Below are 15,514 nucleotides of genomic sequence, written 5' to 3'. Positions count from 1 at the left end.
CGAAAGGGACGCCAGTAGGCACGGAACTCCGTCGGGCCAGTGTCGAATAAATTGTGAACTGTTTTGGAGTGGCTATTTGGTGGTGTCGCGGTAGATTCTTGACTTGGAGTGTCCAAGTCTGTTACACTTTGACAGAAGAGGAGGGGGGGGGGGGGGGGGGGGGGGGGGGAGCTCTAGTACCAGGGATGTGTGCATGTCTATATGCTCAAGGTAGTACAACCATGCAAATGCATCAAGCTAGCTAAATCCATCCTGTGCTAATAGGAGGGTGTAGTGTGGTACATGGGAGGATCGGGAGCAAGGGCTGCTCGGATGAACGCAATTGGGTTTGGAAGTCCTTGATCTGTCTGTGGTAGAGTCGTGGGACCCGGCATACGGTAACACGCGGACGTCGTGGCCCCAGGCTCATCTCAACCTGTTGGAGAGTCAACTCCCCTCGATGGATCTGGGAGTGAAGGAGGTGTGGTCCTCTAGAAAAAAACTGTAAGATGTGACTGTCTCCTCCCCCCCAACCTGCGTCTTTGTATGTGACTGCAGATCATCATAAGCTTTAACAAAATGCTCCTCACTCTCCACCTCCTCTTCCCATACTCCACAAACTCTCTTCTCCTTGGGATTGTCATGAGCTCGCCCCATCTCTATCTCGAGTCTGTGTGATGCTACTCCGAGTGTGACATTTTCCGCTGAAGGGGAGATGTGATCCAAGTCTGTCTGATATATAGCTCCCAGAGATCCTGTCACCAGCGTGTGACTACTATCTATCCTTTTTGTTGATTTCTTTCTTATTATTTATTTACTTCCACTTTTTGGAAACACCCCTCGGGAAATCTACCTGCCCTGCATTGCATAGCTAGTGTGGAACTATCCAGAGGGAGTCCAGGCCTGAGGGCAAGAGAGCACTAATGTTGGACAAAGACTATGGTTAGCCAAAGTGGGGTCATTGACTAGCCAAAGTGGAATCCTTTGCTACAGAGGCTACGTTTCAGTTTTGGGTGTGGCTGCAGTGTACAAAGGGGGTCAGATGACCTAGAAAGATACAATGGCAGCATCTCCTAAAATTTAGGGAACTTCTATTTTGGGACCTGAAAATGTGTTTGCGTCATTACCTCCGGAATGACAAGGAGAACATTTTCTTACTCTGCCGTGAAGTCAATTGGGCAACCGGTTGGGAGATTTTTAGGCGGCAACCCCGAAACGGGAAAATGCTTGTAAATGTGCCAAGTGGCACCTTTTGGTGCACTTTCCTCATGCAACAAGAAGTGGCGCTGAATTTGAAGCTGGGAGAGGCTCATTTTCAGATTTTGTCACAGGTTAAGAGCTATGGAGTGCTTGCTTTCCCTCTTATGTACAGTGCGGTGCCAGGAGTGATGCCCTGCACGCTACGCACTGCCCTCTCTCTCCTCTATGGCAGTATGTTATGCCCCTCTAGTGGGCTTTTCATTTGACCAATGTACAATTGTGTGGGTTCATGCGCGATTGCCGAGGCAAGAGCCTCTTGCACAGGTACTGAATAAGCTAGCGGCTAATCCCCCGCAGGTACAGGTGAATTCGGAGAGGTTTCACGCCAGAAATCTCGTCCGATTCAAAGGGCAAGTAACCCTACAGGTGCGGGAGCTCAAGGACTTGCTACGGATGCGACCGGCACGCGAAACGGAGCCCGAGACAGTAAATTACAGCCTGCTGTGTATTTTTGCAGGTTTAGGGTTTTGGCCCTAAACGGTCCCTAATACCCCCCGGAGGTTCGGGGACGCGAGGGGACCGCTGTAGAGGTGATCTTGCGCATTTTCGGGGCTGAAAACAGAGAATTCGGCGTGCTGCAGATTCTCGCCAGGTTTTGCAAAGTGCCCGTATGCGTCGGGAAAGTCATTCAATGCGTGGGAATACTGACTGTGAAGGGTCCTAGTACAGTTCTGCTGCCGAAATCGGGCCGGAACAGTTGAAATTCAGCCAAGTTTGTGCGGGGCAGCTTGTAGGGAACTACAGCGTTTATTCCCTCTTTTTTTAACAATGAAGAAATACCGAAAGGGGCACCTAAGTTAGGGGCCAATCTGGTGTCGGTCTACTCATACAGGTGCAATCTAGCAACCTGTATCCCTCTCCCCTTTGTTGTGTCTTGAAAGTACAGGTAGAATAGACGACTAATAATGGGTGAAAGCTCGCCGTGTGAGTCTGTCAGCCGGGAGCTCACTTGCTCTCTGGATAAAGCAAATCGTTTGAAAGAGTGCCTCCACTACCATTGGGGGGGGGGGGGGGTTAGCACGCTCCGCCCTGATGATGTCCCGCGATATTGTGTGCTTGCTTCGAAACAAGCGGGAGATAACATATACATGTGGTCTCTCAATCCATGCCCACTGGCTATCTGTCAATCCGGGTGCCCACATTGCTGCTGCGTACATCAGGGTTGGTGTGACTAATGTATCACCCCTTCAGGCACGGCTCATGAAAGTGTGTGTACTCACATCTCCACTGGCCAAAGCTGCATATCTACGGGTGAGTTTGTCAAGGGCGGCCTAAGCCATGGAGAAATGGCCCAATTTGCTAGTGAAGGGGACTCCCAGATAGACATAGGAGGTGACCACCTCGATTGTACCTCCTGCTACTGTTAAAGTGGCTGCTCGCCGAATTGACCTAGAGGTGCGGAAGATCATGACCTTGGTCTTCCCAAGGTTCACTGTCAATCCTCTGTGTACAACACTCATCGCCATGACCTTAGATATTGGCTCTATTGTTGAGTCAAATAGTTGTTGAGCATCGCTACTAATTTACTATGTCGAACTTTAGGCCCTACATCTGCCACGCAACACCTTTGTTGGAACGTGGACAACTTGCGCGCTGCTCGCTCTGTTGCTACTGTGTGGCCTCCACGCCTCCCTGCTCCTATGTCCCCTTGTTGTGTACCCGCCCGCACGCTGCTCTTTGGTATGTTCTGAACACGCTGCGTGGAGAACTTGCCCACGCTAAGCTGCGGAATTGCGATCGCTGAAACCGGCCCGTAGGGCGGTAGGCTTTGGCTTTCACTCGAAATTCTTTACTTTAGACACACATAGAGAGAACGTGCAAAGGAAACCTACGACGGGAATTAACACTTAAGTACACACACGGCTCGGAAGCTAGAATGCCCCGAGCAGACGCTGACAACCTGTAGGCCCCAAGATTGACGCCCCTTTCAGTATTTCTTTATACTTTGAGAGGGTAAATTACAAAGTAGAGTCCTGGGAATCCTTTACCTGTATCCCGCTAGATACCACCTGTTTTGGCCAAATTTCGACAACATAACAATCCCAAAACTTGCCCGAAACCAATTCCCCTGCAGGAACTCACTTCCACTGGCATAAACACTCTGATTCCTGCCCAAAAACAGTAAATTCAGCACGCTGTATTTACTAGTTTTTGCTCTGTTTTCAGCCCCGAACTGTCCTCCGTCGGTGGGACACTGTTCCCAATGGTTTTGGCATCCGTATGGCTGAAAAACAGTCAATTTACAGCGCATACACAGCGCTGAAAACGCACCTGTACGATAAGGTTATGACCCTCACCGGTGCCTGATTTGGAGTAGTAGTTAGCTACCCATGTTCGTGCTCAAAGAGGCTCTTGCCTCAGCACAAAAGCATGAAAACCACACAACTCTACCTCAGTCAAATGAAGAGCCCTCTTGTGGGGCATCACATAACTACACATAGGGAGGAGAGAGAGAGAGAGCAGTGTGTAGTGTGCAGGGCATCACTCCTAGCACCACACTCTACATGAGAGGGAAAGAAAGCACTCCATAGCTCTTAACTTGTGACAGGTTCTCAATGAAGCATCCCCCCAGTATAAATCGAGCGCCCCCTCTTCTGCACTTGACCGGTAATGTATCTGTTGAACAAATAGATGCAAAAGGGGAAGATTTCATGGCTGCCAAAACCTGCGTATCACAGAAAACGCAGCAAAACAGCCATGTAAACACGCATCTGATGCCTTCCAATGCTAAAAATGAGCTCCTCGGTCCTAGGTAAAGTCATGGGAAGCTAAAAAATGGAGAGAAATGGCTGAAAATTATAGTTATCAGCCTCCAGAACTGCTCCAAAAAGTCAGTTACGAATTCTGTTCTCCCAGACTTGGTAAATTGGCCAAAAAGTGCCATTTGGCACTCATGCATGCAATTTCCCCGCATTGGGCTTCCTGCTTAAACATCTCTCAACTGGTGCATCAGTTGACTTTGTAGCAGAGTAATAAAATGTTCCCCTTGTCATTCTGAAGCTACTGACGCAAACAAATTTCGTGGCCCCAAATAGCAGTTCCCTAAATTTTAGGGGATGCTTCCGTTGGACTCCCACTGGTTATCTGACCATCAATCCCCACTGGGATTGCATCCAAAAATGCAATGTAGCCCAGCTATCGGATACTTTCCTTTGGTGACCCCACCTTGACATTGTACCTTTATTGAGTTCACTTCCTAGTATCCATCAACTTGCTAAGTGCGACGGGGGGACCTACATGATCTTGAATTGAGCATAGACATCCTTTTACTTTACAAGTTCCAGTGCCGACCAACTTCCTGTCTGCGGGTGAAACTATCGTTCACATTGGCCATACAATGTCTGACCATTTGCAACTTCAAAAAGAGGGTCTCAAAAATTAAACAAAAATCATTGGAAAGAAACCAACAACTAAGGTTAGCAGTTGCCACGTCCTTGTGACACCCACGCTGTTTTGCAACACAGGTCGCGCAGAAAGAGGCCTTCACTTCGCGCACAGAGAGAGAGAGAGAGAGAGAGAGAGAGAGCAGTCCGCCATGTCATCAACAGTAGCAGCCCTTCATCGTGCCAGTAGAAGCACCTCAACAGAGCTCACCACAGTAGTCAGCATGGGGCAACCCATCACCTCGCCATCGGGGGGGAATTCCGTATAAATCTTAATGCTCCAGAGTAGGGTTCCAATAACAGTGCTGGATATGTTGTTTGAAGTGATTGCTTTTTTTGGCTTTAGAAAAGTATTGTTGCTGGTGTAAGAGAACATAGACTAATTGGTGGTGAGCATTAGCAACTTACCCTATGGATCAAGGGTTGAAGGTCTATTATTGTGCTAGAGACAAACGCGTCACAATTCTCAAAATCTTAGAGCTACAACCTCGCAATAATCGTCATAGGCTTGGGGGTGAGCCAACTCTCTCGATCAAATTCCATTCATTTCAGCCCACAGAGGTACTCAAATTCCACGTAGCTACTACAAGCAACTTCCTTCCCCAAGTATAACCATCTTTGGAGGGTCGTGCGTGCAGGTTTGGTGTGTTGTACAATCCATTTATGCAATACGCAAGCAAATATCACTTGAATGCTTGAGGCGGGGGTTTCTTAAGTTGGGACCCCATAGAGGTCTCTCTCTCTCTCTCTCTCTCTCTCTCTCTCTCTCTCTCTCTCTCTCTCTCTCTCTCTCTCTCTCTCTCTCTCTCTCTGTGTGTGTGTGTGTGTGCGCGCGCGCGCACGCGCGCGTGTGTGTGTGATGAGGATGGATTCAGTGATCACACATACCCCACACAGTTCCAACTAGTAACACTTCTAGTTTCATTTTATTTTTTTTGTACCCAGACATGGCATTAGATTCACCACTTTGTAGCGGTTTGGTGTCATAGGTCATTTTGGCCTCTTGAAGACGTTAATAAATCAATAATCATTATATTTCATTTAATTTCATCTCTCTCTCTCTCTCTCTCTCTCTCTCTCTCTCTCTCTCTCTCTCTCTCTCTCTCTCTCTCTCTACCCTAATCTGCTGGAGAGGAGAATACAATAGCTTACACTTATATACACCTTCATAAGTTGAGAATAGTCTGAAATCACAAATTATAAGAGGGAATAAAGCTCTCATAAAACTATAAAAGCAAGGGACACAAGAAAAGAAAAAAGAAAAAAACTAAGACACTTTCTTTGCTACGAAACAAAACTAGATAAAACAAAACATTATTAACTTAAAATTGTTTTTAGAAAAGGCATGCGCAAAATAACTTGACACAGCTTACTTGGCTAGTCTACACTTCACATTTGTAGGTGTACTTCACGATCTAGCACTAAAATTGGGCTTTTGATCACTATATCATCCAAACCTCAACTTGTTTATGACAAGTCCTGGGCCCTCGTATACCTAAGACTAGTGTGCACATCACAATGGGGAGCAGGAGCCTAAGACAAGGATAGAGTTGATTGCAAGCATGTAAAGAAAAAAACGAGGTCATGCACATTGACATGGTCTTGACTGATTTTCTTGAAATGTCCAAGAAAACACTTCCACCACTAAGTGTGGTTCTACCACCTTAGTAAACGAACAATAATACAGCAATATAAACGCCGAAATCCTCATATGCATAATGCGCAAGGGCAAATCTAAATGCAAATACTGAATCACACAAAAGAGACACACGTTAACCCTTTTAATCGCCCAAAGTCAAAAACCTTGAAACCCATACTTCTATATCAAATGTACACAGTACGTAATAACTCACAAGAAAGCACGCCAATACACAAAGCACACAGTTGCAAAGGCCTTTGGAGTACAATTAATGGAAACCCTATATCTCAAATCTCAACATGTGACCACCATAACCAGGCAACCCAACACAATAATGAGCACTACCACTCAAATTTAGACCGGAGCATGCACTTCATAATTGAACAATATTATCATATTCAGGGATGCACGCATGACCTCACAAGCTGTCAATCATTAAGACAAACGGGCAGACCTGAATCTGCTTTATTCTTCAAATCATTCTCCATCGCTAAAGCTGTTGAAAAAGATGAATGAACACTTGATGTAGAGAGAAGCTCCCTTGTCCTCCGAACGTGAGTTCTAACAGACCTGTCGTCATATACAGCTGCAACATGAATGAAATTAAACCCCATGAAAAAGTATAAAAACCAAGTAAGCTCACATATTCAACAAGAAGATAAGGTATATGTAGGCAAAGACTAGAAACAGAAGTTTTGAAGCCCAGACAAGATTGTTTATCTAATCATCATTCTAATCCAAACCACATTTCCAAACAAGTTAAATATATTACAGGTGTTTAATGTACCAAACAAAAACGAAGCACAAGAAACCCCAAACTAGCTTGTGAGTCGTGACAAACATTAAAATCTTGATTCATGATTGTAGTTTGCAATGATGCTTGTTGCTAAAAATTCCCCAACATCCGAGTCTATTTAGAATGATCAAGTTTTGAATTAGTATCTTAGAATGATCAAGTTTTGAATTAGTATTGTACTTCCAGGTGAGGCGAAAAAACATATGATAATAGATATGATAGAAATTATTAGGGTGGGCCTGATTAGGAGGTGAGTACTATCCCTTACAATGTCTTACGTACAGTGTTTGGCTTGTGTCAGGTCATGTGTAAGATGGATCCTAGGGGAGTCTCACCATAGGTATTAGAACCACTTCCTAGTCTTCCATGTGGCAAGGCAAGCATATGGGATCATGATGTGACATGTCTACTCCACTTCCACCATCGACGAATTACGCCGCAAAAACAGGCAGAGAATCCGCATTGCTGATGAAACAATCCGCATGACAATGATGACATGGCAATCGACAAAGGTATCCATGAGGGATCACATCACCAAGATGAACGAGCTCCAACAAAAGATACTTCACACACGCCAAGAAAGGTATCCATGAGGGATCACATCAACAAGACGAAAGAGCTCCAACAAAAGATAATTCTCACAGGTCAGCAAATCGATTCAGAGGAGATGGCCACTCACCTTTTTGTGCAATTGCATCCGCTATGTACAAATATTCACTCGTTGCTGGTCATCAATGGGTGTCTCAACAGGATCACTTGGCGTGAGATAGTACCTACAGTAATCGACCAAGAGCAGCACTACAAGCACGGGAAGAAAACTACCATCAAGTCTGAGATCTAAACCAAAGGGGTTTTCTTCGGTTCTTGTGTTTGGAGAAAATTCTCCCCATTAATAAAGATTCTCTTTAAGAAGGGGCAACCCATCTTTTGGTCCCCAATACTGTGCCTGAAACCGGCCTGTACTTTCAAGAAGGGCGGTAGACTTTAGACTTAAACCTTATTTGCTTTCACCCATTTAATTTGTCGCCCACTTTACCTGTACTTTCAGGACACAACAAAGGGGAGAGGGATACCGGTTGCTAGATTGCACCTGTATGAGTAGACCGACACCAGATTGGCCCCTAACTTAGGTGCCCCTTTCGGTATTTCTTCATTGTTAAAAAAAGAGGGAATAAACGCTGTAGTTCCCTACAAGCTGCCCCGCACAAACTTGGCTGAATTTCAACTGTTCCGGCCCGATTTCGGCAGCAGAACTGTACTAGGACCCTTCACAGTCAGTATTCCCACGCATTGAATGACTTTCCCGACGCATACGGGCACTTTGCAAAACCTGGCGAGAATCAGCAGCACACCGAATTCTCTGTTTTCAGCCCCGAAAATGCGCCAGATCACATGTACAGCGGTCCCCTCGCGTCCCCGAACCTCCGGGGGGTATTAGGGACCGTTTAGGGCCAAAACCCTAAACCTGCAAAAATACACAGCAGGCTGTAATTTACTGTCTCGGGCTCCGTTTCGCGTGCCGGTCGCATCCGTAGCAAGTCCTCGAGCTCCCGCACCTGTAGGGCTACTTGCCCTTTGAATCGGACGAGATTTCTGGCGTGAAACCTCTCCGAATTCACCTGTACCTGCAAGGGATTAGCCGCTAGCTAATCTAGTACCTGTGCAAGAGGCTCTTGCCTCGGCAATCGTGCATGAACCCACACAACTGTACATTGGTCAATTGAAAAGCCCACTAGAGGGGCATAACATACTGCCATAGGGGAGAGAGAGGGCAGTGCGTAGCGTGCAGGGCATCACTAATGGCACCGCACTGTACATAGGAGGGAAAGGAAGCAATGTACATAGGAGGGAAAGGAAGCACTCCATAGCTCTTAACCTGTGGACAGGAACTTGCAAAATGAGCCTCCCAGCTATAAATTCAGCGCCACTTCTTGTTGCATGAGGAAAGTGCACAGAAATGTGCCACTTGGCACATTTACAAGCTATTTCTCGTTTCGGGGTTGCCGCCTAAAAATCTCCCAACCGGTTGCCCGTTGACTTCACGACAGAGTAATAAAATGATCCCCATGTCAAACTGCACGTAATGACGCGAAGACATTTTCAGGTCCCAAAATAGCAGTTCCCTAAATTTTAGGAGATGCTGCCATTGTATTTCGACCCTCTTTGTACACTGCAGCCACACCCATAACTGAAATGTAGCCTCTGTAACAAAGGATTCCAGTTTGGCTAGTCAATGACCCCACTTGGCTAACCATAGTCCTTGTCCAACCTTAGTGCTCTCTTGCCCTCAGGCCTGGACTCCCTCTGAACAGTTCCACACTAGCTATGCAATGCAGGGCAGTTAGATTTCCCGAGGGGTGTTTCCAAAAAGTGAAAGTAAATAAATAATAAGAAAGAAATCAACAAAAAGGATAGATAGTAGTTACACGCTGGTGACATACCCCCCTCTTGAAATCTCAAACGTCCTCGTTTGCATCTATGTCGTACATGCTCACAGTCAACCAGTGTGACATGAAACGTTTCGTGGTTTCGGTCGTTTCGGGGTTTCGAGGTTTTGAAACGTTTCGTTTCATAGCGTCAAAAACATGAAACAGGTTTCATAAACGACATTAAATTATATATTAATAAAATATGATAAATATGTATACAATGTAGCACACATGAATCTAGACTTTAATATCCACGAGAGAGAGAGAGAGAGAGAGAGAGAGAGAGACGTGCTCACTGGTCAGTGCTCACTGCTTAGAAGCAACTTCAAGCGAGCACGATCAAAGAGATGTTCAGTATTGATGAAAGTTAAAACACAGCCACTAGTTTCATCATTGATTCATTTAGCACAATACTTCTATTGAACGAAGTTCAAACTTAATTCAACGACACAAACCATAAGTTTTAGGGACCACAATCATCTGTTAACTGGAGCTAGACCTCAAAAAAATAGAAAAGAAGCCCCAATTTTAAACGTTTCATAAAAAAAGCATGTCCGTTTCATGCGTTTCGGCAAAACGTTTCATAGGTTTCGGGGTTTCGGGGTTTCATCTGCATGAAACACATTTTTATGTCACATTGCAGTCAACACTGATGTATACAACACCTGTCGACACATGTACAACACATACATGCTCATTGTCAACCCTGGTGTATTCAACACCTCGTCGACACATGTATTGCCTGCGTGTGAACCCTGTTCCAATGACATAGTGGTAGCTTCGCACTCTGCCATTGCTTTGAGTCACTAACTTTCCAATGACAAAATGGTAGCCACACATTTTGCCACTGTCTTTTAGTACACGTTGGATCCCGTAACACTTTCGAGCATACCTAAACCGACAGTTTAAGAATGCAGTTACACATGTACCCTTTAATAGAAGCAATTACTGTATCCTTGACAAACTGACAAGAAATACTCACTTCTACAGCACTAAGCACACTTTTGGACATTCCATAAGAGCAATTGCCAAACTGACAATCTGTACAGCTCTAGCATTCATGTAACAGGTATTTCATTTGAGCTCACTTTAAATACCATGTACATCATTTCTTTCAGAAGCCATTGTCTACTTTACCTTGAAGCCTTCGATTTGCAACCTACCTTGATCCCTTGAGTTTCAAAGCTACATGGATTGTCAGTGTGCAAGGTAAAGTGATAACACAGTTGGTGACTCTGCAAGTTCACCTTCTTCCATCCACTTAAGCATCCATTGGTGGATAGTTTCTGAACTTTACCAAGTAACGCCTAGCAACCTTGCCTTTCACTTTTCTTTCTTTATGTGCCAAAATCTGTTCCGGGACCAAGATCTCGTCAAGTTCCTCGACTTCCGGCTGATCTTCAGCTGGCATATCTTCTGGCACATCACCCACATAGGGTCTGAGAAGACTCGCATGAAACGCATTGTGAATCTTCCAACTCTCAGGCAATTTCAGCCTATATGCAACATCATTGATTATGTCGTATACTTGAAAAGGCCCATAGTAACGCATGCTGCGCTTTGGAAACAATCTTTCCTTGCCCTTCATCTTCTTTAACCTTGCCTTTTCAAAGCGTAGAAGCACCCAATCACCAAGTGAAAATACTACTTCACGACGGTGACCATCAGCTGCTTTCGTTTGCTTTGCCTGAGTCTTTTCTAAGGCCACTTTGACCTTCTTGTACATTTCATCCATGTCCTGAACATACTTATCTGCTTCAAATATCTCAAAAGGTGCCTTGCTAGTTGATGAATGCACTGTATTATTGTATGCATACTCCACCAATGGCAAATATTGCTCCCATTTTCCTTTATGCTCTGACACATAGCACTTCAATAGATCTAGGACAGTCGAATTTGCCTCTTCTCACTGCCCATCTGTTTGAGCATGAAATGACGAAGAGAATTTGAACGTTGTGCCCATATTCTCAAACAAGCCTCTCCAGAACAAACTTGTCATGCGTGGATCACGGTCGCTAACAATCGACTGTGGCATGCCATGATACTTGAAAATATTGCTCATAAACAAGCGTGCCATCTGATCTGGCTTTATCTTCTTCCTGACAGGAATAAAATGAGCCTGCTTGTTGAATCTGCAAATGATGGTCCAAATACCATCGTTTCCTGTCTGCGTTCTTGGAAGATCAAAGATAAAATCCATAGCAATACTTTCCCATGGTTTATCTGGAATAGGTAGTGGTTGCAATAACCCTGGTGCCTTTTGCCTGTAAAACTTGACCTTCTAGCATATTAGGCATTCTTGCACAAAGGCATCCACATCTCTTCTCAATGTAGGCCAATAGAAGAATGTCTGAACCGCTTTAAGTGTAGCATCGATACCACGATGCCCTGCATATGGTGGGACATGACTCTCTTCCATAACTTTGCGTCGCAATGGCTTTGTGACACACAATCTGCCATGCATCATCATGAACCCATCTTTAAGAAGATAGTGTTCATGACGTTGTCCATCCATTAGTTGCTCGAAGACCCTTGCAAAATCTTCATCATTTGCATACTGTTCTCTCATATCATCAAGTTCATGATGATAAGGAATTGACACAGCTGAAATTTGAGGCTTCCTTGACAAGGCATCAGCCACAACGTTCTTCTTGCCTTCCACATGCAAAATCTGAAAGTGGAACATGGACAAGATATTTGCCCATCGCATATGCTTCTCAGATAACTTTGTCAGTGTCAAGAAGTATCGCAACATCTGATGGTCCGTTTGGACAACGAAATCTGCAACTAGCAAGTAGTGTTTCCAACTTAAGAGCGCATGAATCACAGCCAGTAACTCTTTCTCATAGACCTGCATGGTCATCTCTGGCCCTTGCAAAATTCTGCTCTCATAGGCTACTACCCTGCCATCTTGCATTAGCATTGCACCAATGCTACTACCACAGGCATCACACTGGACCACAAATGACTTCCTAAGATTTGGCAACACAATGACTGGATCTGAAGTCATCTTTTCCTTTTAAGAGATTAAAAGCTGAAATCTCTTTCCATGTCCATCTAAAGGTAACTACCTTCTTTTGAAGAGCATGTAAAGGTGAAGCAATCTCAGCGAAATTTTGGATAAACCTTCTGTAATAGGAGCATAGTCCCAAGAAACTTCGGTCATCGTGCACCGTCTTCAAATCTGGCCATGACTTGATCGCTTCAACTTTAGCAGGATCCATTCTGACACCACCCTTTGAGACAATGTGTCCGAGAAAATGAATCTCTTCCAGAAAAAATTCACTTTTATTTTCATTGATGAGCAACCTATGACTGCGTAGCTCTTTGAACACAATGGCCAAGTGATGCCTATGCTCCTCTTCATTCTTTGAGTAGACTATCATGTCATCAAAGAATGTACCAACAAACTGCTGGTGTGGACGAAAAATTCTGTCCATCATCCTATTGAACGTAGCAGGAGCATTTGTGAGACCAAAGGGCATCACTAAAAATTCGTAAAGGCAAAACGTTGTTCTAAAAGCAATCTTGTGCACATCCTCTGATCTAATGCGGATCTGATGGTACCCACTCTTTAGATCTATCCTGCTAAACATAGCTGCTCCTTCTAATTTGTCCAAAATATCATCAATTCTAGGTATAGGGAACCTATTCTTGATGGTATTCTTGTTCAGTGCACGGTAGTCGATGCACATACGCCATGAGCCATCCTTTTTCTGCACCAGCAACACTGGAGAACAGAATGGGGATGAACTGGGCTGAATCAGCCCCTTTTCTAACAGCTCCTGTACTTGGCCCATTATCTCTTTCTGCTGAGCCGCACTAACCCTGTACACAGGCTTATTTGGTGGGCTATTGCCTATCACCAAATCTATCGCATGGTCCTCGGGTCTCTCTGGCGGTAATTGAGACGGTAATGAATCGGAAAAACAGTTACTATACTGTTGTAAAAACATTGACCTTTCTTTATCTAGCACAGATAAATTTGATTCATCACAATCTGACACTTCACGTACAAAAACCAAGTACGCAGAAAGATGCTTTTTCATTACAAAAGTAATAGCAGAAGCTGATACAGTGGGAATAGACTCCCCTTTAAGCTTTACATCCAGAATGTGAGTCTTTCCCCTGCTCTGTACAGTGATCTTTTTGTTGTACGCATCCATGATTCCCTGTACACGAAACAACCAAGGAATACATAACAACACATCACATCCGTCTAGTGGCATGATGTAAAATTCTTCAGCATCTACATAGGACTGGATATGTAGGTGCAACTTTCCAATGATGGGTGTCACACCCTCTGTATGGCTAGGACATGCCAAACTTGCCTCTGTTGTATACCCCATCTCTTCAGGTCTGATTCCCAACTTTGAAGCCAATTCTGGGGAAATGAAGTTAGCTTTGGCACCTGGATCAAAGAAGATGAGCACTGTTTGATCCCTTACCTTTCCGCATGCTTTGCAAAGCTCACTTGCATCTAAATTTGGCTTGTCGCCCACCATATCTAGGACTAGACCAGCCATGGGCTTCTTTCCTTTCTTGTCTTCCTTATCTTCAGAATCAGCTGGCCTTTTCTTTGTAGGACAATTGTAAGCAATGTGGCCAGGCTGCTCACAGATGAAGCATTTGTTCTCTGACCTCAGGACCTTCTTTTGCTCTTCCGACTTGTGAGGAAAACGTCTTTTCCATTTCTTTGCCGGTCCCTTTTCTAATTCAGCCGTAGCTTTGCCTTTCCTTGCGTTGGCCGGCTCCTGAGTCCCATTAGGAACCTCATTGGGAATGTGCTTCTTCGCTGAATTTTTCCTGGCTGATCCTTCCTTGACGCCAGAATTGAATTCACAATCTTCTCCCTTGAGCAAACCATTGCCAGTGTTTGCTACCTCGATGAGCTGCGTCAAAGTAGTGACTTTGGTCTTCGTGCAGTACTTTCTCAATCCTTTGGGTAGGCCACAACAGTATTTTTCAATTTGTTCTGTCAATGGCACAAACCTATAGGAAGTTACTGGAAGTAGAGCTTTCCAAAACTTCCGATTGTAGTCATCCAGATTCTTGCAAGTGGCAGCATTAAGCTGGTGCCATTCTGTCATGACATCTGCTTCAAAGTCATCAGATAACCATGCTGCTACAAAAATCTGCTTGAAGTAAATCCATGTGGACGGAGCTTGCCCTTGAAGCAATAAAGTTGTCCACCATTGTCCCGCATTCCCTATCAAGAAAGTGGCTGCCTTGCGGACCTTTGAAGCCTCTGTAAAGTTTCCCCTTGCATAGGCCTTGACAAATTGCTGGAGGAATGAGAGAGCCTTCTTCCTGTCATCAAACCATGTAAAGGTCGTGAATGTCACACCTTTGCCACCTTCTTTGTACGGAGTTGGCTTCTCCAACTGCGTTAAGTTGTCATATGGAAGTGACTGAAACATGGGAACACTTTTAGGGTTCATCTGTGTTCCTTGGCCGCTATTAAGTTGACCTGAAAATGCCATACTTGGCTGCTGATTTGTAATTCCAGTCATACCAAAATTTGCCTGTGGCATCCCAAATTGGCCCTGAGTGCTCTGAAACCCTGGTTGCATACCCATGACACTGTACATGGGGTTAGGCATCATCGTTTGAGCACCCCCGAACATTGTTCCTGGCGTGTAAAACTGATTTCCAAGTGCATGACCAGCCATGCTCTGGAATACCGATCCACCTCCAAAATCGCCAGGGTGTACTTAAGGTGGTGGGAAGACCTGTTGCATAGCCTGTAGGTTGCTTCCCTGCCCATTAGAACCAGCTATAGGCTGTTGAAAGGTGGCAGGCTGAACTGGTACAGCTCGAAAGACTGGCATCTCAGCCACCTGTTCTTGCACCTTAGGCACAGGTTGTGGAGACTGCATGTTCTCCATCAAGTGTACAGGTGTTTCCATTGATTGTGCAGTATGAATCACCTGTGCTCGAGCCTTAACAGGCTTTTGAATTTGATCCAGTGACCCAACTTGCTGAGACGAAATAGAATTGCAGAAAGGCTTAAAACCTCGGATTCTGC

The 15,514-nt window shown here is 44.9% G+C and overlaps 1 protein-coding gene across 2 annotated transcripts in view; it reads right to left on the bottom strand.

Moving 5' to 3' along the window:
• The window catches only part of NOXY38 (tetratricopeptide repeat (TPR)-containing protein), a 56,863-nt gene that overhangs the window by 17,887 nt on the left and 23,462 nt on the right, over positions 1-15,514 (bottom strand). For both annotated transcript variants that reach the window (XM_086485499.1, XM_086485500.1), the window contains exon 6: positions 6,716-6,847. In XM_086485499.1, the coding sequence (XP_086341625.1) occupies positions 6,716-6,847 (132 nt within the window). The remainder of the gene's footprint in view (positions 1-6,715; positions 6,848-15,514) is intronic.

This window comes from Adiantum capillus-veneris, chromosome 16 (assembly GCF_014529385.1).
Source record: "Adiantum capillus-veneris isolate H3 chromosome 16, ASM1452938v2, whole genome shotgun sequence".
In the NCBI taxonomy this organism is placed as follows: domain Eukaryota; kingdom Viridiplantae; phylum Streptophyta; class Polypodiopsida; order Polypodiales; family Pteridaceae; genus Adiantum; species Adiantum capillus-veneris.
Note: the sequence above shows the minus strand (reverse complement) of the source record. Positions and strands in the feature narration are given on the sequence as shown.